We start from the raw sequence: 23,618 nt of genomic DNA, 5'->3' as shown, positions 1-23,618 counted from the left end.
AGTTTCATATAATATACATGAATTGTGGACCAAAGACTTGACTTACTAACTTAGTATGTGACAACCAAAGTAACGTTACTAATCATCCATTTCATTTAGTTATCTTTGTTTTATGAAAAGATATAAGTTGAAAGCTTGTTGAGTAGACTTCTAGGAAAGAGAGGTGCATCTCAATGAAAAACTTAAGTACCTTATCTTTTCTTAGCCAAAGTGTTCCGTAATAAGTTACACTTTAAAACACTCCATATATTATCACTATATTGGCCAACAATCAATAAAATCTCAAACTTAATAGGACAACAATTGCTCAAGAGGTATATTTTCTAAACAACAACCAACATTCATGTCCAAACAATAAGCTCATATCATCACATTTTCGCAAAAATAAAGAGACATGGTTTAGCTCTCCTTACCTCTTGATGAACTACTTTGATCCTTTCTCTACGAAATCTTAGCAGCACCCCCTTCTCTACCCTTCAAAACCTTATACACTCACAAAGAAAACTCTTTTCTACAAACAATTATCTCTACAACTCAATCTAAACACTCTTTCAGAATCTCTCACAACCTTCTCTATAATTCAAATCCTAACCCTCAAATCTCCTTATCTACTTGATGGATACTACTTCCAACTGGATTCACGCAAGGAGGAGCTCCAAACCATAGTAGAACAACCATGGAAATAGGTGCAGCGGAAAATGGAAGATAATGAAGTGTTTGAAGTGTTTAAGGTGAAGAGAAGTGTGTGGGTGAGGCCTCACAGCTCAGAGGGCCTTCCTACAAAGGAAGGAAGCTAGAGGAGGGGTGGAGAAATCGAAAATCAAGAGTGACTCAAGAGCAATAGGGCTGGGAAATGAATTCAGCAGCATATCACTAAGCTCAAAAGTGAGAAAAATACAAAGGAGAGGCCCTCTTATTTATAGGTGAAGAGGGGCCTCATTTCTGATCTAATTTCCCTCCAAAAGTCAAATACAATTTGAGCTTAGGCGCCAAGTTAGCTGGGACACGCTTCCCACCCCAAGACAAGGAAAGCATGTGAAAATTCAAATTCTGATACGCAGTGGCTGGGCCAGGCAGGGTTATGGTTGGGCCATTTCGAAATTCGAAAGCTAAAATTCTTCATGTTTCCAATCCGGAAGCTAAGTTGCTAAATCTGAAATTCACTTCATTTCCTCTCCTTTTTGGCTCCTTTTCTTTCCTTGGCTTCTCAAGCTTCCTAGGTGGCTCAACTATGGTCTCCAAGTTTTATTAGACCCTACAAACAATAGTATAAATGTTTTAGACAAAAGAAGAAGGATTTTTATAAGTAACCTCCCATAGAAGTAAAGTGATAAGTGATCCTTCTTCTTCTTGAATCTTCTTTGCCATGGCTCTAGTAAGAGGTCCAATGTGATTCCTTGATGGTATTCCATCAGACCCTCCCTCTTGAAAAGCATATGTCCTCATATCTGCTTCATCCTATTGATCATCTCCTATGAAAGGAATTAAATCGCAGATGTTAAAAGTAGGACTGACACCATAACTTTCAGGAAGGTCTAATATGTATGCATTATCATTTATCTTTTTGACCACTTTGAAAGGACCATCTCCTCTTGGACTAAGTTTGGACTTTCGCTGAGAGGGAAATCTTTCCTTTCTCAAATGAAGCCAAACTAGGTCTCCTTCTTCAAAAATTATTTTCTTTCTCCCTTTGTTGTTATATTCTACATATTTTTGTGTTTGTTTTTCAATTAGGGTTTTAACCTTCTCATGTAGTTTCTTGATAAACTCCGCTTTAGATACACCTTCTTTATGAAGAAAAGACGATGATTTTGGAAGAGGTAGTAAATCAAGAGGTGTGATAGGGTTAAAACCATAAACAACCTCAAAAGGAGAAAGATTAGTAGTCTTGTGAACTACTCTATTATAAGCAAATTGAATATGAGGTAGATGATCGTCCCAAGCTTTATTATTACCTCTTAATATTACTCTTAATAAGGTAGATAAAGATCTATTTACTACTTCAGTTTGCCCATCAGTTTGTGGGTGACATGTAGTAGAAAATAGAAGTTTAGTTCCAAGCTTTTCCCATAAAGTTTTCCAAAAATGGCTTAGGAACTTAACATCTCTATCAGACACTATGGTTTTGGGTAAGCCATGTAATCTCACTATTTCCTTAAAGAAGAGTCTAGAGATATAGCTAGCATAAGCTACTTTGTGGCAGGGTATAAAATGTGTCATTTTACTAAAACGATCTACTAAAACAATAAGCTTTACAAGTCCAGCCATGTGGCTCGCCGAGCTCGTAAAACTCACTGCCAGAACCCTCATATACTCTCCCAAGAACCCCTTTTGCTTACCTAGCCACTCTACATAATTGTGCAACACCAAAGTTTGCAGAAGTTGCACCTTTCAACCCCTTATGACCTATCCTAAGCACTTTTACCAATTTCTACCACTCCTAGGTGGAATTCTAAGCTCCAATAGACCTAACCAAAAGTGTCTGAACTAAATTAAACTAGTTTTAAACTCATTTTACAATAAAATTCCAACTCAAATTAACCAAAACCTCACTTTAGAGACCATAATTCAATTCTACAAGTTTTAGGTCATAAATAAACCACTCAGGAATTTGAAAAAAAATCACAAATGACTCGAAGAGAAACCCTAAGTCACAAATGACTTAAAGAGAAACCCTGAACACTCAAACATACCTGAAATTTACCAAATTAAAATCTCACTCTCCAAAACCCCTAAATTAAGCCTAAAAATCTTCCTAAACCATCCTTTTGACTCATACTCACTTCTATCTCGGATAACTCAAGCTATCAACAAGTTTTAATTAATCCTACAATGTCTCCCACATTGTTGTTTATCCCTTTGGACCCTTACTTCTAAAAATCACCTACCAAAACCTCCATTTCTAACCATAATAGTTCATAACTCAGCCCATATCATTTCTTTTCAACACATTAACCAATTCATCACCAACAATTTCACAACAACAACATTCAAGTCAATAATAACAGTTAACCATACTTACTACTTTCAAGCATGCAATTCAACATACATTCAACTCACATACTAATAACTATCATTTCATACTTTATAACTCAAATTAAAAGAAAACAATAGCTTTCCTTATCTTTAAAATGAACTATCATAGCTCTACACAACTCACCAACCTTGCTTCAAGCTCAAATAAAAACGCCTACAAATCACCAAATTATGATCGAAGTAAGTCTTTAGAATCTCATATTAACAAAGAACTAGAAAAAAGGATCAAAAGACACATGAGAGAAGAAATCACCAAGCATGATCTCAACCTAAGAGTGAAAGGAAAAAGGAGCCAAAACTTACTTGCTCTAGACTAGAAACTGATCGATAGATAATAGAGATTGTGTATGATCTCCTAGGCACTTCCTGATCGTCAAACAAATAATCGAGGAGTCAGAAATCGTAGAGAGAAGGGAAAGGGAACTCAAAGAAAGAATTTTAGAGAGTTGGTTAGTGTTTTAGATAATGAGACAAGTTTAAAAAAATTTATTTATATTATTGAATTATTTTAACTTTTAAATACTCGATCTCATTATTTTAAAAACCTATCAACTCTGATACTCTATTTTTTAGGTTCTTACATAGATAAACAATATATTTTGACAAATTAATAGCATTATACTTAACAAGTCATTGATATTTAACATTACTTCCTTAATATATTTAAATCCTTCAAATCAATATTTTAGCAAAACTCATTGTTTGAATGAAATTTAATAGAGTTAAGCTGTTATTTAAATATAGGCACCCAAAATAAGGTCTCTATAATGAAACAATGATCAAAGTTGTTTCTAACGGTTCAATGGTAAAAAAATTATAAAAAAAGTCATATGCACCAAACAAAATGAAGTGACTCGCGAAACGCAGGACGGCTAAAGGAGACAACTTTCGATGGCCTGGGCAGTTTCCAAACGGTCGAACAACGCCGAAAAATGCTTCGGTGAACGGTCAACGGGAGCATGCTTCCGATGAACGGTGGAAAGTCACTCAAACTCCAAAAGCTCTTCACGCGAATTTTGCTGGCTTGGGCTCCTTCTTTCTCATGGTTTTTCTCAATCCCAAATGTAATTTCTGATTTTGAATTGGAAAAGTGAAACGCACCACTTCACACCGCACTCTCAATTCATTTCCACGTCATTTCATTTTTTTTCTTTTTAATTGACAAATGGACCACTGAAAACAGGACACGTGTCCAGTGTCAAAAGTTTGTCATTTTTGAATGTCAAAGTATCATTATCTAAAAATATATCCAAAATATCAACATTTGCTTGCTTGTGTTGCATTTATCTAAATTTTGACAAAAATGAAAAAAAAGGAGAAAACAAGACTGAAAGATTGAAAAATTGAGAAGCTAAATCAACTTGGCACCGGACATGTTCTTCAGAGTTCCCTTTTTGATAAATATATATATATATATATATATATATATATATATATATATTATACTTTTAATTTCAAAAGAATCACTAATAACAATTTCTCATTTCCCAAAACTAAAAAATATCTTTATCAACCATACTTCTTCACACATTCTATCATTTTTCTGATCACTATTTCTCCATTTCACACATTCTATCATTTTCCTAATCACTATTTTTCCATCTCTATATTCTTACTTCTCAATCCTTATAATGTAACTCAACTTTATACTTCATCAATAAATAAATAATATTTTATTTTCAATACATATTCTTTTAAAAGCTTATAAAACAACCAATCACACACTATTCTGACTAAAAAAACTAAAGAAAACATCATTTCACATACTAAATAAAAACAATGACTTTCATCACTAACTATTATTATACGTATACAATAAACTATTGGGAAGATTGAATTTTGACAAAATATTCTGAGAATGTAAAAGGTCAAACCTAGTTGTAATTTAATTTAGTTATTAAATTTTGGAATGTTTTTAATGACTAATATTAATACCTTATCATTGAAATAGAAGAAAAGTGGTAAAAAAAAGAGATGGATTAATTATGCACGACAAAAATGAAACAAAATACCATAATATAAATTAATATTAAAGTATTAATTTATATTAATATATAAGCTATTAATAGTAATTAACTATTGTATTAGGCTAATCTGGTGGTTGGGTAACATTTTAATGCTAAAATAGTTAAATCTTAAAAGGCAAGTTTGGTAGGTGGCTGAAACAAAAGAACCAAGCTTGGATCATATGCCTATTTATCAACATTAATTAGCTCTGAAATAGAGGTTGACTTTAACATTAAAAGCTTTTATTTTTATAATGATGACAAGAGCATTTGAATCTGTAGTTTTAGACAAATTATTTAAGTTTTTTTACTATTAATTTAATTTTAGTGGTGTGTTTAATTACAATTAAGAAATGTGATGATGAAAAGATGTTGTCAACAAGTTTTTTTTTTTTTTTTTCATTTTTCAGTCAAAAACAACTTATAAATAACCAGAAGAACAAAACAAATGGTTGAATCTAAGATCTCAATCACATCATTGTGTAACTTGATGTAAATTTTTAAAGAGAAAAGGGATATATAAATATGTTCAACTCTTACCATTTTTCGCATCCTAAATAGTATAATTCACCAACGCACACGTGTCAAGATTATGTGATCATATAAGCCACGTCACAGTGGAACGGTTTGAAGGGACTAAACCGTGCAAGAGGATAGAAATTGGTGTAACCGGCACCTGTCCGTGTTGCTGGATTAGACCTTATCTATGCATGATATTTTTTATAAAAAAAATACTTTTACATAATTTTTTTTAATAATATTTTAATAAAGTATACATATTATTTTTTTATTAATTTATTATTTATTTGATATTGTGTTAATGTACTTTAAAATTAATAAAAAGTAATACACATCTAAATGTTGTTAAAAAAATATGTTTATTATCATTATCTTTTTTTTTCAGCTTCTTGCACCCCTTATCATGATTAAAGTACCTTTATTTAGTGCATCACACCAATATTGTGCTGTTACCGTTATCATCTTCGTCACTACACCATCGCAACTGTGCAAAGCTAAGAAGAAAGAGGAAACGTTCTACGCAAGGAAAAAGAGAGAAAAAAATATGTTGTAAAAAAAGTTTTTAAATATATCTTACTATTTTAATCTTTTCACACAAAATCTTTTTTAAGGATAAAACTATTTTCTGGATAATGCATTAAGTCTGTGTTCGCTTTAGTGGAAAACTATATTGACAGTTGATTTGTTATGACGGAATTTAAATGAGTTTTGCGTTTAATTTAAAGGATTTGCGCATAATTGAAAGTGCTCATTTGTGGGAGAATGAAATTTTTTTATCTTTCATCCATTGTGAAGATTTGCAACGATTCATGTCAATTCTCAATTTTATCCTTACAGTATTCATCACTTTTGAATGTAAAGATTTACACACATAATTTAATAATAATAATAATAATAATGGAATTTTAAAAATGATTTTTTATTTTTTTCTCTTTATAATAATTTTTACAATTATATATAATACTAACAATTATCATTTTATATTACTTTTACTACTAAGAGTATTTTGGTAATATTCAATTTCCACCAATTAAACCATTTTTTTATCTGTCACATCGGTCAAATCCTACACTAATAACTTTACTTCCAAATCCATTCTCATTCACCTCCAAATCTACTCAAACAAACAACAAAAAATTAACTCTCAAATATCTTCAAATTCATCCACTTCCTCTCCCTCAAATCATCTTCACAAAGTGAACACACCCTAAATGACTGAATAATATTATCTTAACATATTTAAGTTCAAAATAAGTTTATGTTGGAAAACTTATTTTAAAGATGTATATATTTTGAAAGTCGTATTTTTTAAATTTTAAAATCCTATTTTACAATCTTTTTTAAAACAGATAATAAAAAAAGTCACTTTTATAAAAGTTAAACAATTATTTTAGAAATTAGATTTAATTTTTCAATATTTTCTTAAATAAAATTAATTGATTCCTTATATTAAATTGATGTTCATTTTAAAGGTGATAATATATCAATTCAATAAAATTAGATAATATATTATTTTTCTAATTCAATTTTTATATTTTTATATGAAGACAATATTATCATTTTTGGGACGAATCCAAAAATCACATTTGAGGTCATGTGTTTATCTTCGAGAATCCAATAAACAAAAACGAAGAAATGTAAAGGAGGTGATCTCCATAAAATTGGATTGTTGAAGAACAAAAAGGTTAGGAAAGAAGAAGAATCTTTGGATTCATACGTGATTACTTCCTAGTGATACTAATGTTGATTTTATAAAAGAGATCATTGTCTCTATTTAAACAAAATATACATTTAATCGAGTTAAAAAACATATAAAAACTAAATTATTAACCAAATCTTATAAATAGTGTGAATGCTAATTTAATAAAACATATCATATTGATTTTATTTAATAAATACTTAAATTCAATTGATTTAAAAACAAATATATAAACCAACACTAGTACAAAATGTGCTTTTAAACTTGCACATTGGACCTCTCTTTACACCAAACCGCTGTCTATCCAGACGTAGTGGCAGTTTCGCAATTAAGGAGACCTTATAGGCCTCGGTTCAAAGAAGACTGGTGCAAAACAGCTCTACCACTTCGGTTTCAAAGACAACCGGTGCCTAAACATATACTAACTTTAAAGGCTTTTCGTTTGAAATGGTCAGAAAACGTGATACTGCTTCGGTTGCACGCAGAACCAAAGCATAAAGACCTGAAACAAGCTTGCAACACGTCAAGTCAGTCAAGTCAATATTAATAGGCACCGGTTAGGTTGAAGAACCGAAACAGAAACACTATAGTAATATTACCTCTGTTATATTTTGAACTGAGGTCGTATAGGCCCAAATCCTTTCTCTTTCTGATTCCAAGTGAGCCTAGTGACCTAATTAAGGGTGAAGCTTCTTTCCCTTGAACGCGCACCAGATCCTCCTCTTTCCCTTGAAGGCGCACCAGATCCCTTTCGGAGCAAGCCCAGATCCTCCTCTTTCCCTTGAACGCGCACCAGCAGCAAGGCAATATAGGCTGAAGCTTCTTCCCTTTCTCTTCTTCCCTTGAATGCAGACGAGCAACGAGAGTGTTGTGATGGAGGTGAGTGGCCAGCGAAGACGTGGAGAGACGCGGCGAGGTCGCGTCTGATAGTGGCGAGGCGCGACGAGGTCGCGTCTGATAGTGTCGAGGCGCGACGAGGTCACGTTTGATAGCGGCAGCGCTTCCGCGAAGGTTCCAACTCCGACTTCTTCTATGGAGACGATTGTGCGAGGAGAGTGGTGGCGCGTTGCGAGGAAGGCGGCAGCGGAGTGAATCGTTTTTCGATTTGGCATTTTAGGGTTTCTGAAATTGAGAATTGGAGAATTAGGTTTTCATTTTCAGATTTGGGGTTTTTGTTCTTATTTTTGCAACTTAGGGTTTCAACTATTCATCTAATTTTGGGGTTCCAGTTGTGTTATCTGAGTTTGTTGAGTTTGTGAAACAGCGTGGTTATGTCCTCGGATTATTCTCTCCAAGCGCGGGTCTTGTTCATTTTTAACGTTTTTTAGTTTGGGGTTTGAAATTAGAATCTGAAATTGAAATCAGAACCGAAGCACGCTAAAGAAAAAAAAAAGATCCTACTACCTCGGTTCAGGTTCTAACCGAGGCCGTAGAGACAGACAAAATAACTCGGTTTGGAACCGAGGTAAAGAGTCTATCACTTTTTGCCTCGCCTGAATATGCCTCGGTTCAGGAACCGTTGCCTATGAGTGAAATTAGCCGGTACCGTTTCCTCTTAGTGCACTAGTGCAAAACAATTAAAAATCATAAATAGAGGATCAAATTGTTAATTAAACCTAAATATTATGAGTTATTTCGAGAAAAATAATGTGATTTTAGAATTATCTTTTATACTTCCTTTTGGAAAATGATCAAACAATATTTGAATTTTGTAGTTTGTATCAACACTTTATATATAATTGTAAGTAAAGAGTGGGGTTATATTCATATTAAGTGTGCTTGTCTCCTTATACGTATGCAAATTGTTTAGTTAATTCTATTTACACTACCTCAAAATGAAATTATATTTTAGTAGATTAGAAAATTTCACAATTTGAAACAAATTTTATGTTAAATTATTGGAAAATATATATAAAAATAGTTGTGCCTTCTTTACTTTTATTGTTAGGGCAAGTTAATAAATATTAAATATTTTTTCACTAAATTAGAATTTAAGAATAACTATTTATAGTGGTTGGATTTACACTTAAATATATGATTTGAATACTTAAATATATGATTTGAATATAGAAAGGTGTTTATAACATTTTTTCTTTATGACGGAGAAGATCACGTGATATATTTATCATCTCCATCTCAACTATTAAACAACCCGTAATTACAATCACATTAGTACAAAAATCATGTACAACGTCTAATATTTTGAACTTTTAACGGTTAATTCGTGAACGACGTCATATTAGGAAACCTTAAATTAAATTCGACGTCGAATTTTATTAATATACAACGTTAATGATTTTTTTTGTTTTTTTAATTAATTGTGATCTTTTTTACAACTCTACTAGAGCTGAAAAACATAAAAAACAACAAATTTCAATTTTTGGTATTTTATAAACCAAGAACTATCAACAACAAACAACAATAACCAACAACAAACAAGTTCAACAAATAAGTTATTCAAAACGAAAACGAAAACTAACCTTCAAAAGGTGAGTTTGTTGGAATAAAGTGTTGTCATCGATGACAGAGAAAGCAGAATGTGCCTATAAAGAAGAAAAACACGAAAATAATCAGTCAAAACAAACGAAAATCATAAATAAAATGCATTTGTATCAAATGAAAGAAAGATTACATGTGATGGTCGTCAAACTTCGTTCGAGAAAAGTTTGAGAAGAGAAGAGGATATCGCGCTCTAAGATAAAGTGATGACGTGGTGCACACTTAATCTGTTGATGTATACATCTTATATTACGTGAAATTTGTTATTTAATTTGTTATTAAGTCTTGTAGAAGTGTTATATGACGTGTTATGTTATATTATTTAATTGTTCGTATTAGGGATTTCTTCGGATTAGGAGATTTTAAATGAAATAGGGTTGAAGAAAGGAAATTATTGATTTGGTCAGTGTCAGAAGATGAATTGGAATCCTAGAGAGCATTCTCTTCAACTCCGATGAACCACTCATTTGCACCGAACACGACCCAAGCAAAGGAAGGAGCATTGGATGACCAAGTTGGAAAGCTCAAGGCCGGAAGTTATGGCGCGTCGCGGCCGGAAAGGACCCCTCCGCCAACGGCGACGGTGATGGTCGAAATTTTTATAGAACTTCTTCACATAGACATCCTCAAGAAGAGTGATGGTCGGAATTTTTATAGAATTTCTTCACATAGACATCCTCAGGAAGAGTGATGGTCGGGATTTTGCGAGCAACTACAGGAAATGTTGCAAGTGGCGCCCTGATAACACAGTGAAAAATAAAACATTAGAGAAATTTGAAAGCTTTGAGAAAAATAAAAATGGAAAAATAAATTGAATTGAAAAAATGAAGAAAAAAAGAAATAGATTGATAAGATACGAAAATTAGAAAATAGAAAAGAGGGATTCTGAAAAGGAAAAGGGAAAAGATGAACTTGTGTCAGCCATACAGGTTCTGTCAACTCAAACAAAGAACTTGTGTCAAACACTAAATGACCCAGAATTTATTTTTTTACCTGCTTAGATTGACCATTTCGGCCACCAATATTGGTTCTTATCACGTGCCCGATCCTAGCACCCACATCATCGATGATGTCAGACTCACTATCCTGCAGAATATAAACCAGGGACAATTGAAACCTATTGAAACAGAAACAACAAAAAGGTAGTCTGAATGTGGAAAACTACGATTTGGATAAGTGTTTACATTTAGTATCCTGAATAGGATTTTGTCAAACAAAATTGTCTTTAGAAAGAAAAAAAGCGAGAAATGTGAAAAAATAATAGATTTGAGAGAAGGAGAGACCTTGGTGAGGTTATGTGTGGTGAGGTCGACACTTTCCAAGGCCTTCTTGCCAGCCACAATGCAGTAGTAGAGACAGATGTCGAAGTGGCGGTCATTCTTGTCGTCGATGTAGCCTTAGACAGAGAAGCCGCGGATCTGGCCACCGAAGCGGGTGGGAAACTTGGACGCGTCGAAGCAATCGATGGCGATGATGCCACTCTCTCTGGCAAGGAGCTTCTCGTAATAACCCTCGACGTCGTTGTTGAACACGGACGCGAGGCCCATTCCGGTGATCACCACGCATTTCTTGGGGTCCTTCTGGCGTTGCAGGGCAGAGACCTTGGGCACCGGCGTGGCAGACACGAAGAAGACATGCTTAATGCGGCGGCCCATTTCGGTGATCACCACGCATTTCTTGGGGTCCTTCTGGCGCTGTAGGGCAGAGACCTTGGGCACCGCCGTGGCAGACACGAAGAAGACATGCTTAATGCGGCGGCTCTTCTGTTGGCGACATTGTTGGGAGTGCGAAGTGAGTCCAAGGGAGAAGCGCGGAGGTTGAGCGAGTTTAGCGCTTGCATGATGGCGGAGAATGATGGCTGGGTCAAGTTCCTCTTCGTCTTCTCTCGTGTGTTCTGAGTTGACTGATCAAATCCCTAATTCCCTTTCTCTAACCCTATTTACTTAAAAAATTTCTAATCCTAAGAGATTCCTAACATTACTAATTTAATTTTGTGCCACGTCAAAAACTGTTAATTTAGTTAAAAAATTTCACGTAATATAATAGTTTTACATCAGCATATTAAGTGTGCACCACGTCAGCAAATTTTAACGCCGTTTGTGAAAACTTAACAGACATGGCTTAATTGGCTCAAATGTTCAAATATTTGGACCCAATTGAGACAATTTTACAAGTATATGGACCCAATTTAGTCAGTTCAAAAAATGAGGACCCACTTGAGATTCTCCAACAAATACGAGGACGATCCGAGGGTTTAAACCGTTTTTATCTATCAATTGATTGTGTAATTCTAATTTTTTATTTGCAATTTTTTCATTACATTTCTTTTTACTTGGTAAATGAAAGAATTGTACATGACTTATAATTACTCATTTAAATAAATTAAATTTCAATAATTATTTTTAATCTTACAAAATAATTACTTTAAGCATTTTCTGTAACATCCCCAAAAATATAGTATAAAACTATATTAAGAGTCATCACAGATATGATAAAATATAACAGTTATAGACTAAGATATAAAGTATAAATTTTACAGTCATCCAAAATAATCATAGAATTTAAAACTTTATATACAACCTAACTACTACAAAATTATATACAGAGTTAATATAAAACTAACTACTCAGCAGCGTCCCCTCCTTCCAAAGCCTGCTCCAGAGACACCTCATTTCCCTCTGCTCACACCCACAGAATGGTTATTGCAAAGGAAAGAACACCAATACATACAAAACATAGGGCACAAACAACAGGGTAAGCTAGTTTAAATAAAAGAATAAACATTATGTTTAACATCTACATTACATACAATCACACATATTCATTCTCCAACACAACACACTTTATGCATGACACCACAATCAAATGACCGTCCGGACTTAGAATGATTGCCAAACTATGTCGGGTTGTGCACTCGTGGTGGCTTCTACTGCTTTGCAAAGCTGCCAATGGGTTTCACCCTACCACACTCACGAGGTTAGTCTGTACCGGACCTTGGAGCATATTGGTAGCCTCCAAGACTAAGACCTCCTGCTACTCCTCACGACATGGTTCAATCCTCTCTACGTGAGAATGAAAGACCACTGGAGTTTCAAGACAACCCCCATGACTGAGCTCCCTGCATTCATTCTAAACATACTTGAATCTCACTAAGAGATTCTACTTTGGAACTTTACTTTCACCAGTTTGAAACATAACTCATGACATAATCAATCGCATACCATAATACATATTCATACATGCTTCACAATGGATTCCCAAAACTTCATTTAAATCAAACTAGAACAAGGAATTAAAGAGTAACTAAAACCTGAACCAGTTGCTCAGCGCACACCCTCGCTGAGTGACCACAGAGGTTCCTCGCACAGTGACCCAGCTCGCTGTGCAAATAAACTCCCAGTGGTACGAGACCTTAAACTCGTGCTCAACGACATCACTGGCTAAGCGAAACTCACCAGACAATGGACCAGGCTCTCAACTCACTCGCTCAATGCACTCATTCGCTATTCTAATAAAACTGACAGTGCTCCCAGACCTCAACTAGCCGCTTAGCACACCCTCGCGCTGTGCGAATCAGTAAACAATGAGCCTGTCACCAAGACCACTCGCTGAGCGACTCCACTCGCTCAGCGAGTCTGCATAATCTGCAGCACCAAATCTGCAGAATTACGCCCCCTACACCAAATTTACCAATTCAAACTATTTTTCCCAACTTCTAACCCTCTGAGATTGTGTTATATACTTAATTATACTTATCTAAGGTTGTCTAAACATCTCTAACCTAATTCTAAACATGTAGACTCAAAATCTCACCCAAAAATTTTCAAAAAAAATCAATGTAGAGACTCAAATTGAATTCTACCATTTGTGACACAATTCCAAGCAACTTAGGGACTTTAAGAAGTCCCAAATGACTTACCAAGAGTCTCCATATTGACTAATTGCACACAGAATACCAAACTCAAGTTTTCACTACTTCACTTCCTCTAAATTGAGTTCTAACACAAATAGAACTCTACCTCATTACTAACACACTCTACTAACTCAATCCTCTAACAATCCATATGTTAAACAAAATCCAAAACAGTTCATAGACAACCTCAATTCCACCAACTCAGTTTAATAATCCTTTTTCACCTTTTTACTATCTTAAACCTCCATTTTTTACCAAACCACCAGTAACCAAGATTTCTCTTCTATTATAACAGTCCAATTTATACAATTCAAGTTCATTCACATCAACTCTAACATCAAAAACATACATACAACATTTTTCACACATGAGTAGCATCCTTAAATCAACAAAGCATGCAGTTCACTAAATTACTACTCATACCAAGTCGCATTTTCCAACTCAGTTCTCTATTTTATACCAATCAGTTTTTCACATAGAATAAGTTAGTTTATGCTTCTTTTATTTAGTTTTCAGTTTAAGACACATGCAAAGAGTATCTCTCTCATGTGTCATGCAAACTCTCTTGTTAGTTTTTTGTTGATCAGTAGTCCTAACAACATACCCTAATCATGATTTCGTTGTTTGTAGTCACAATTAGTGTTCTTTGATCTATGGGAGCTGTTTGGGATTTTTTAGGATCGTTCAGTTATCTAATAAATAAGGGAAACTAATATTGTCCTTGATTTCCGTTTATGATGCATGAGTTTATGTTTGCTATGTTGTGAGGAATAATGTTATGTTGATTTGGTTATAATTGAAATGGTTGTTTTATTGTTATTTGTGTTTTGATGAGTGTGCTTGATTATTTGATGCATGATGACATTGATGATTTTGATTTGGACTTGAATGAGCTTGTGAATGTCGCTGTTATGAAATATAAATAGCATAAAATTGATGTAGTATTAAGAAGTAGAGAGTAGGCTGAGTTATAGGTTGGTTTTTGGTCTAAAAAGAGGTTTTGGTGAGTGAGAAGTTAAGGTAATGATCAAATGGAAAAATTGTGTTTTTGAGTTTGTTTTTATGATCATTTGAAACTTGTTTAAGCTTTGAGTTAAGTGAAATCTAATGTAGATCTGGTTGGTAGTTGATAGGTTGAGTTTGTATGACCTGTCATAACTCGATATCAATACTTGCATCCGGATTTGTTAAGTCTAGAACATGTATATATGCTTAGGTTATTGTTTGATTTTAAACTAAAATATGTTATATACTGAATTATAATTGCATGATTTGATTCTTTTACAATATTAGTTTACCCTTGTTGTTTTTGTTTGTTTGTGTGTTTTTATTACTTTTGCAATGATAAGTTTAATGGTATGAGTTTAGCGGATTATACCAAGAATGAACAAGTGCTAAGAAATAATGGAGCTAAAGAGTAGAATAAGAAGTTTAGTTTCAAAAATATATTGTTAATGTAAAGACCTTATTATATTTTTTTTGGTAAGGATAAAAAAATTTGTTTTTGGATGTTACAACATGTGCTATGTAATTAACATAATTATTTATAAATACATAATAAATATTTATATTATAGATTGAATTATTAACATTATAATTATATAAAAAGAATAACACGTAGTAAAGATGGAAAAATGTTACTATAATTTTTTTTTGTAGTGAGAAAAAAAAATATTTGATAGGTCATATGAATTTATCATATGATAGAAGTGAACTGAACTTTTATTATATAACTTTGTTGTATTAATAATTTAATAATGAAGATAATATGACATGTACAAATATTTAAGTCTAATTTAACGTATTTATCTTTTAACATTAGAATCAAATGTTTGCAATGTGTGATATGTTAATTACTTATAATATGTGAGGTAATTAATAAATTATGAATTAAACATTTAATTTATGTTAAATTCTTAATAAATTAATTAGAATTATATTTCTTAAAATTTATGAATAAGATAATAATCTAATTTGTGTGATTTAATATATATATATATATATATATATATATATATATATATATATATATATATTAATTTTAAAAAAAAACTCTACCTTATTCTATTTAACATAATTATATTTTTTTATCTATTTTGTTTATCAAATGATCATGTGTTATACAAAACATATAATATTATAGAAAAACCATCTAAATATGAACTAAAAATAGAAAAAATAAATTATACATAATTATTATTTTTTTCTTAAAAATATGTATATGTATATATTTTTTTATTTATAATAGAGAGGAAAATTTTATTTTGATAAATTTTAAGAATATATATATAATCTAATTTATAGAAACACGTAAATTAGTGTGTATGTGTCCACATATTTGAAAAAAATAATTACTTTATAAAAAACCAACACGTAAATTATTAAAAATACAAAGTAGTTATTACAATCTTATATTGTAATAAAAGATAAAATAGTAGAAAAAGTTATGTACGCGAAAGAATACATATATATAAAATCTGGTTAGTCACTTTAACAGGATATTCTTCTATGATAGATCTAATAGATCAATAGCTAGGTTTCACATGTTAGAATATGTCCTATTGAAAAACCAAAGTGAAAATTTGGGTCACATTTTCAACAAACCAAGAGGTTAATGATAACTTTACCATCTTAACAATTTTTTTATATATAAAGTACATATATAAAAGAATAATTTCCAATGTTAACTATACTGGTTTATTTTCAATTTATTTATAATTATTATACTCTGTACCATTTAAGCTATTTTCAGTGCTGCACTAGTTGATTCCAACTTTCATTTACAGTTATTATTTTTTCTAACATTAACTTTTTTCCGAGTGATGTATCAGTTCTTCTAACTATTATTTATAATTATTCATGTTTCTAGCATTTATTTTGTTCTCAGTTACTTTAATACATCAAATCATATTAAACATTGTTAAATAGATATTAAACATATTTTCTCATATACTATTTTTAAATAAACACTTAAAAGCAATTATTGTGATCTTCCCAGCTTGGACTTAGGCACATAATGATTTGAAAACACCACTCCATGAGAAAGATAGGCAATAGTTTGCAGCCCCCGTGAGCAATTGCAGCTCTAAAACACGACCCAGTTATTATGTCTATACATTATGTTTTTCATGAACAATGATGTCTGTGACAACTCAAGGAATCTATCTTTGCAACCTCGTAGTTTGCTGTCTAGAATCATATTCATTCTTATATTGTTATTTCTAACTTTGATTCTGGAGAGAAAAATAAGAAAAATAAGATTTGTGTGGTTAGTGTATGTTTTTTCTAATGATAGTAAACTGTATCTTAAAACTCAATAAACATATTTTTAAGTGCTTGATTTCTTTATTTTTGGACAACTATAACTTCTTCGATTAAAAAGTTACAAATCAGGATTTAAATATTTTATTAATGAAATCAATACTTTTTTTTTTGTGTCGACTAGCATTTAGCAAATATTTGGCAGCTCCATCTTCTATTATTATTGTCCGGGGAAAAGTTAACAATTAAATTTTATTTCTATAAACGTGTTAAACTTTACTTTTTGTCTTTCTTAATATTAAACATAAACTTTACTTCTGTCATTATAAATAATTACATTAATTTAAATTTTCTCTCAATTATTCTTAAATTTATATCTTTTTCCATAGACAAATTACATGTCCATTAATTAGGGGAAAAATGACCAAAACATGTATACTATGTTTCCTTGACCAAGTGAAGGGTTGTAGCTTATGACTATCTATAAGATGCAGTATATGTACATGAAATAGCTCTATCCTATGTGAAACCAAAATTTAAACTTGATACATCATCCCAACTTCAAGAGATGATGCATGAGGCACACCAGTGACAAAGGAGGGTGACCTGCTATTTCTTCTTAGGAATTCATACACTATATTAATGGCTATTTTTTTCACCATGCTAGACCCTGGTTTTGCTCTCAAGTGTGTCTGTCCTATAATGTAAGCTACCCCACCTTCCCTTGCTTCCATAACCTCCTCCAACTCTTTCTTTGCATCTGTGTTAATCTTTGGACTCTCAGGTACCAAAAACCTTACCCTTTTCTTCTGCTGCTTTATAACATTTGGTGACTTTATCTCCTTCAGTTCTGATGGCCCTGCATTCTCTACATTCTCAACATTCTCTACATTGTCCTCACTCATCAAAAGGGAATGAGTAGAACAAGTTCCAACAACTGCCATTCTGTCATCCTTTCCAGGCTCATCATTTGAAGAGCTCAATCCGGTTTTTTCTGTGCGAATGAACTCTGCTATGCTGCACAAAAGATCATTCTCAAACTCAACATCATCTTTGTGGACATCACGGTATCCATATCGCACTATGCACCGGTAGAGTCTGAACTCTTTTGGACCAACGCGGCCAACCAGAAACCGTTCATCAGGTCTAACATGTGGAACTGGCACGTGTTTGATGCAGAGGAAAACTAGGACTTCATGGAAGGCTGGGAGGTTGGTTACAAAGTGGGAGAAGATTACTGGAATTCCAGAAACTAGCTCGGTGTGTATAAGGCCAACCCCACGCACTCTGACTATGCCTATGCTGGGACCTAGGCCGAGAAGCCAGTTGATGGAAACCTTGTTTTGAACATCATATTCATACTTTTTTAGTGTGCCGTAGTGCCAGACATACATGAAAGTCAGAAATACAAGAGCCAACGCTATAGGCACCCATGCTCCTTGCAGGAACTTGATAAGAGAAGCAGAGAAGAAGAGAGCCTCAATGGTGCCAAATACGAAAACAAACCCAAGTGCAAGGAGGACATTTTGGTGCCAGCATAGAACAATAACCAGTGACATCAAACAGGTGGTCACCAGCATCACTGTGATTACTGCCAAACCTGTTGTGCAAAGTAAAGTGTGCCATATAATTGTCAGAAAAAGCACATACCGTTAACACACCTCTCCCCCTTCCCAGTTATTATCTTAAAAAGAGAACTAAATGTCTGCTTGCATACCAAAGTTAACTTCTGAGTTGCATTATTCCCCAGAAAAACTACAATTGCATCTTAGAAATGAATGTTTTTTATGCTTCTAGTTCCATATCATATTGCTGCAAAATTAATGTATAGATGAATAGCAATCAGTGTCATACCTGAGGCATTACCCAGGCGCTTTGTGTCTCTGAAACAAACAGTTACTGCCAAGCACAATATCATCAATAACCAATTGACCTCAGGGATATATATTTGCCCATGAATTTTTGATGATGTGTGAATCACTTTCACTCTCGGGAAACAACTTAATGCAGAGCACTGCTTGATGATTGAGAATGTTCCAGTGATAATGGCTTGACTACCAACAACTGCAGCTAGTATGGCTATAACCAGAACAGGCCATCTCAATTTCTCTGGAAAGCAAAAGAATGAAAACGGTCAAATAGCTGAGACTTCCCCCATCATCTACTTTCTCCAGCAAAAAGAATGAATTACACCACCTACCTGGTACAGATACGTAAAACCCAAAGTGATAATCTTGCTCAATGTCATGATGTTTAGATAGATAAGCAGCTTGCCCCATATATGCAAGAATTAAAGATGGATAAACCACAGATGTAAAAGCAATCTGCAGAAGAGATGGTAAATAAATAAGCATTAACAAAAGCTATTGAGCTGCATAAATAACACTGACAAGAGTTATACTATGTTTAGTTCATTAATCTTAGTGGGAAGAGAGGTTAAGACTTGTCAAGGAACATAAATTACAATTTAAAGTGAACCAGTCATGATAAAAGACCCAACAAAAGCAAAACTTGAAGATGTCACATTGCTAAGTCTACTACTGTATCATGTTTACAGTATACGGTGTATAATATTAGGTAGATCCGTTATCATACAGCAAACAAAAACCAAATAAATTACCATACCTTGATTGATAATTGGCTAAAGTGCCCAAGATCAGCAAACATGGCTTCTGCTCCTGCAAAAGTGCAATTGAAATGGTATTAATATTGACAACAAACTGATGTGTAAAATATAAGTTAATCATCAAGTAGACCAACCGACCTGTGATGCACAGTAAAATTCCACCAAGGGCCATCCAACCTCCCTTTTGAGTTTTCCTCAAGAGTTGGAAAGCATAATATGGAGAGAGTGCTTTGTATACATGGGGATTCCAGTGAAATATATTGTATATTCCAATGGTACTAATGCAGAAAAGCCACACAATAATTACAGGAGCAAACAAGAAGCCAACTCTGTGCGTGCCATAATGCTGAAGAGCAAACAACCCTATCAATATGATGCATGAAGCTGGAACTTCAACATCTGCCAGGCATCAAGTTTAAAACTTCATATCAGCAAGGAATGTTCCGCAGTTCTCACATAATATAGAAGAGTGATATCAAAATTTAAGTAAAAATAAAAAAAACAAATGATGGGCAAACAAAAATTAAAGCACATTGGACCAGCAACTAATTTTCTGCCTTTTATTCTCTAATTCTCAAGAATCAAACTCCAATCTGTAAAAAAATAAAGATAAAAGTTGGTAATGGCCATCCAAGTTTAAAGAAGTCCTGTCACTTGATAACAGCTATAAGACAAGCAATTTCCCCTCATCAGATAAAGGGCACATTTGTTTGGGATTTATTATATATTCTTAATTAAAATTATAAAATAATAAAAATCATTATAATTATGAAATATTTTGAAAAATAGAGTGTTGCTTAAAAGCCAAAAATAATAGCATATGAAGAAGAGCCAGTAACAAGGTTACATCATATAATCACATTTTATTTTAAAGCTTAAACAGATAGGATAAGAAATCACACAATGCCGAATCGACAAAAACACAAGAATAGGCTAGCTAAAACATTTGTATTTCACTCGTAATTTTAACAATAACTGATTATTAATCACAACCGATAACATTGAAATAACTGTTTTCACTGTAGCCACAGTATAGCTGGTTATTGCCGCAGAGTTAGGCTCATGAAGCACAACTGATGTTAGGATCCCCAAAAATACTCTGTTGAAATAAAAATTTATGAGTAAACACAACCCAAATTTCAATTATCGCCAGAATTGAGTGAGACCAGTATGGAAAGTGTCAAATTCAGAAGATACAGCACAGTATTTAACAGTCCACCCAATCTATCAAACAGGTTGCTTAAGTCACATGTTAAATGCAATCCCTAAAGCATTCTCTGTGATTGTGAGTCTTCACGTGTGACTCATGAAGATTCTTACCAAATATAGGACACCCTAAAAATGCACAGACAAATGCAACAACATGACTTGTACTTAATGCACAGTTCCTCACAAGAAGAGTATTGAGTATAAACTACTAAGCAACACCCACAAAGCGGAGAAAATATAACATACACAACTAAAGAGAGAAACTTTTAGTGATGTAAGATTATTGGAGAAAACAGAACTTTTTTCATGGAATAAAACATGCTCAGGTCAACAGGAATCTCCTTTAGATCAATTGGTAACAAAATTATGCATGAAGCTTCCAATTATGACCAGTATCCAACTTCTAAACAAACTAATAAATAATTAGGCACACAAAAAATCAAACTGAACTTACATGCGTGCGTCTCCTTGGACATTGAAAGCTCCAATCCAGAAACAGCCGAGAAAACTGCAAGCATTCATCCAAATAATCCAACTCAGTTCCCCAATAAAATCCGAAAGTCAAAGAACAAAACTTACATACAGTCCCCGATGTACTTTTACCACTGTTCACTAATCAAGATCAAAGTTTCACCTGGAAAACCTATGTCCATCTTTCATTCAAACATATATTACGCGAATTATCAAGATGAAACTTCAACTCTAACACAAGAACCACACCAAAAACACACAAAAAAACTGCATCTAAGTTTTCTCCAAAGTCAAAGGACAAAACTTACGCCGAGTTCTTCAAGTGCTTTTAGTCTGTTCTCTTATCAGAATCAGAGTTTCATTTCGAGAAACTATATTGACCTTCAATGTAAACATTTATGTAAAACATTGAGACGAAACTTCAATTTGAATCGAAAAACACAATAGAAGCACACACAAGGAACTGCTTCTACAAAACAATAACACAATCATTGACCTCACCAGAAATAGCCGGCGTGAGGATGCCATCCCCAATGACCATGCAAGTCCCAATCAGAGCCAGAACGAGTAAAACCCTCTGCAGAACCCTGTGCCTCTCAAACGTGCTTTTGAGCCGCAACGCGAAGCTCCTCTCAGGAGCCGCGCCGCGCGAATCCTTCTTGTACTCCGACAACTCCTCGTCCGCCACCTGGCAATTCGGCAGCGAACTCACCCGCGCGTGGCGGCACAATAACGAGTACAACGCGAACGTGCCTCCCTCGCCGTTATCATCAGCTTTCAGCACAACAAACACGTACTTCACCAAAGGAATCAGCGTTATAGTCCAAAACACCAGCGACAAAACGCCGAAAACCTCGTCGTTGCTCTCTGTGTGCTTAATGTCCTCCGCAAACGTGCTTCTGAAAACGTACAACGGCGAAATGCTCAAATCACCGTACACTACACCCAGACTCTGGTACGCCAGAGTCAGAACCGTTCTCCACGACTCTCTCTGCAGTGAAAGAAAAAAAAACTCAACATTCCCAGACAACGACAATAACAACGACAATAAAACAACAACAACGACAACGTTGTTCACATCGAAATTGAAACATTGCTGGTTTGGTTGGTTCTCTCACCTTAGCAGAATATCGACGAGTTCCACCTTCTAGATCCATCGGATGCCTATTCCTGCGTCTCAGAGAAACATTTTCAGGGGAAAATGAAGGTCACACAATCGCTGAAACAAGTTCAGCATTGAGAAATTATGTGTGCTACATATATTGAGTGCGGAATTATTTAATTCAAAAATTATAAAAACAAGTAAATTAGACCTGTATTTTTTAATTGTAACAATAATTACGATTTATGAGATAGTAATAATAAATATAAGAAAAATAATAATATCTAAAAAGTAACTTTCAAGATCGATGACGAGGTATTAAAGAAAAGGAAGGAATCAAAATGTGAGAGTAAAATAAGAAGATTCAACTACGAGAAAAGGACCCTCCCAGCTTGTAGGTTTATTTGGAGAAAATAAAGATGCACACGAAATATGAGTTTGATTATTTGATTTAATTAAGAAGGAAGAGGTTCGGGGAAAGAAGAAAAAAGAAGGAAAAGGTTGTCTTATTTGAGAAGTTATCGTGCAACAAAAAGAGGTTCAAAGCGAAGACGAAAAGCCAGGAATTGTGTGCATAAATAAAAAAAAAACCAAAGGCAATAGAAGTTCAGTTTGCGTGTGTGTTGAAGAGAAAGTGAAGGATTCTAAGAACAGTGAGAAAAACCTGAACGTTAGTGGTGGGGTTGGTAGGGTTTGGTTAAGTTTAGTCTTCCTTTTGGGCAATTACTGACTGATAAGAGCGTGATCTTTTCCACACGAGTCACACGTTTTAGCTTCGTTTTTGCAATTTTTGGCTTCGGATCTTTAGAGAGTGTAGCAAGCAAGCGTTTATTACAATTGTGTAACACTTCAGATTAATGCACAAAACAAAAAGTCAATAATTTGTGATTATCATCTTTCTACATTTGTTTACGTTTAGTTTTGTAATTCAGACTTTTATGGAATGCTTTTATTACCAGGGATTATTAATCTTATCCCTTTTCCATTTTCTTCATCACATTTCATTGCTGCCACCTCAGAAATTAACTCTCTTCTCACTGTCTCCCAACACTTTCTTTAAAAAACATGTATAAACAGTGACGGAATTAAATTATAAAACTATATTTATTATTTTTTAAATTTAAAAATAAATTAATTCTAATTTTTTGTTAAAATATGTGTCAACATTGGTAACCGATGAATTTAACTATGCAAGACAGTAACAGTGTTAAAAATCCAAATGATTAAAACTGTTGATAAGAACAGACATTATTGTGTATGGTAGACATCACAGAGAA

The 23,618-nt window shown here is 33.6% G+C and overlaps 1 protein-coding gene across 1 annotated transcript; it reads right to left on the bottom strand.

The window, feature by feature from the left end:
* Positions 1-17,292: 17,292 nt before the first annotated feature.
* LOC124825372 (potassium transporter 6-like) lies at positions 17,293-22,893 on the bottom strand. Its single transcript, XM_047297973.2, has 8 exons — positions 22,358-22,893; positions 21,741-22,230; positions 21,223-21,276; positions 19,698-19,958; positions 19,559-19,611; positions 19,134-19,257; positions 18,788-19,042; positions 17,293-18,533 (listed from the first exon to the last, which is right to left on the bottom strand). The coding sequence occupies exons 1-8, from the start codon at positions 22,394-22,396 to the stop codon at positions 17,470-17,472; spliced, it is 2,340 nt and encodes a 779-aa protein (XP_047153929.1). The 5' UTR covers positions 22,397-22,893; the 3' UTR covers positions 17,293-17,469.
* Positions 22,894-23,618: the final 725 nt, after the last annotated feature.

Source organism: Vigna umbellata, chromosome 7 (genome assembly GCF_029865625.1).
Source record: "Vigna umbellata cultivar VRB3 chromosome 7, Vumbellata_1.0, whole genome shotgun sequence".
NCBI classification, from domain to species: Eukaryota; Viridiplantae; Streptophyta; class Magnoliopsida; order Fabales; family Fabaceae; genus Vigna; species Vigna umbellata.
This window is presented reverse-complemented; position numbering and strand designations above follow the sequence as displayed.

What these genes read in the sequence shown, in the direction of transcription:
- LOC124825372 (XM_047297973.2), bottom strand. Translation starts at nt 22,396, where the DNA reads ATGGATCTAGAAGGTGGAACTCGTCGATATTCTGCTAAG. An exon ending in TTAGCCAATTATCAATCAAG is followed by an intron (nt 19,258 to 19,558) that starts GTATGGTAATTT and finishes TCTCTTCTGCAG; the next exon opens with ATTGCTTTTACATCTGTGGT. An exon ending in GTTTTACGTATCTGTACCAG is followed by an intron (nt 19,043 to 19,133) that starts GTAGGTGGTGTA and finishes TTTGCTTTCCAG; the next exon opens with AGAAATTGAGATGGCCTGTT.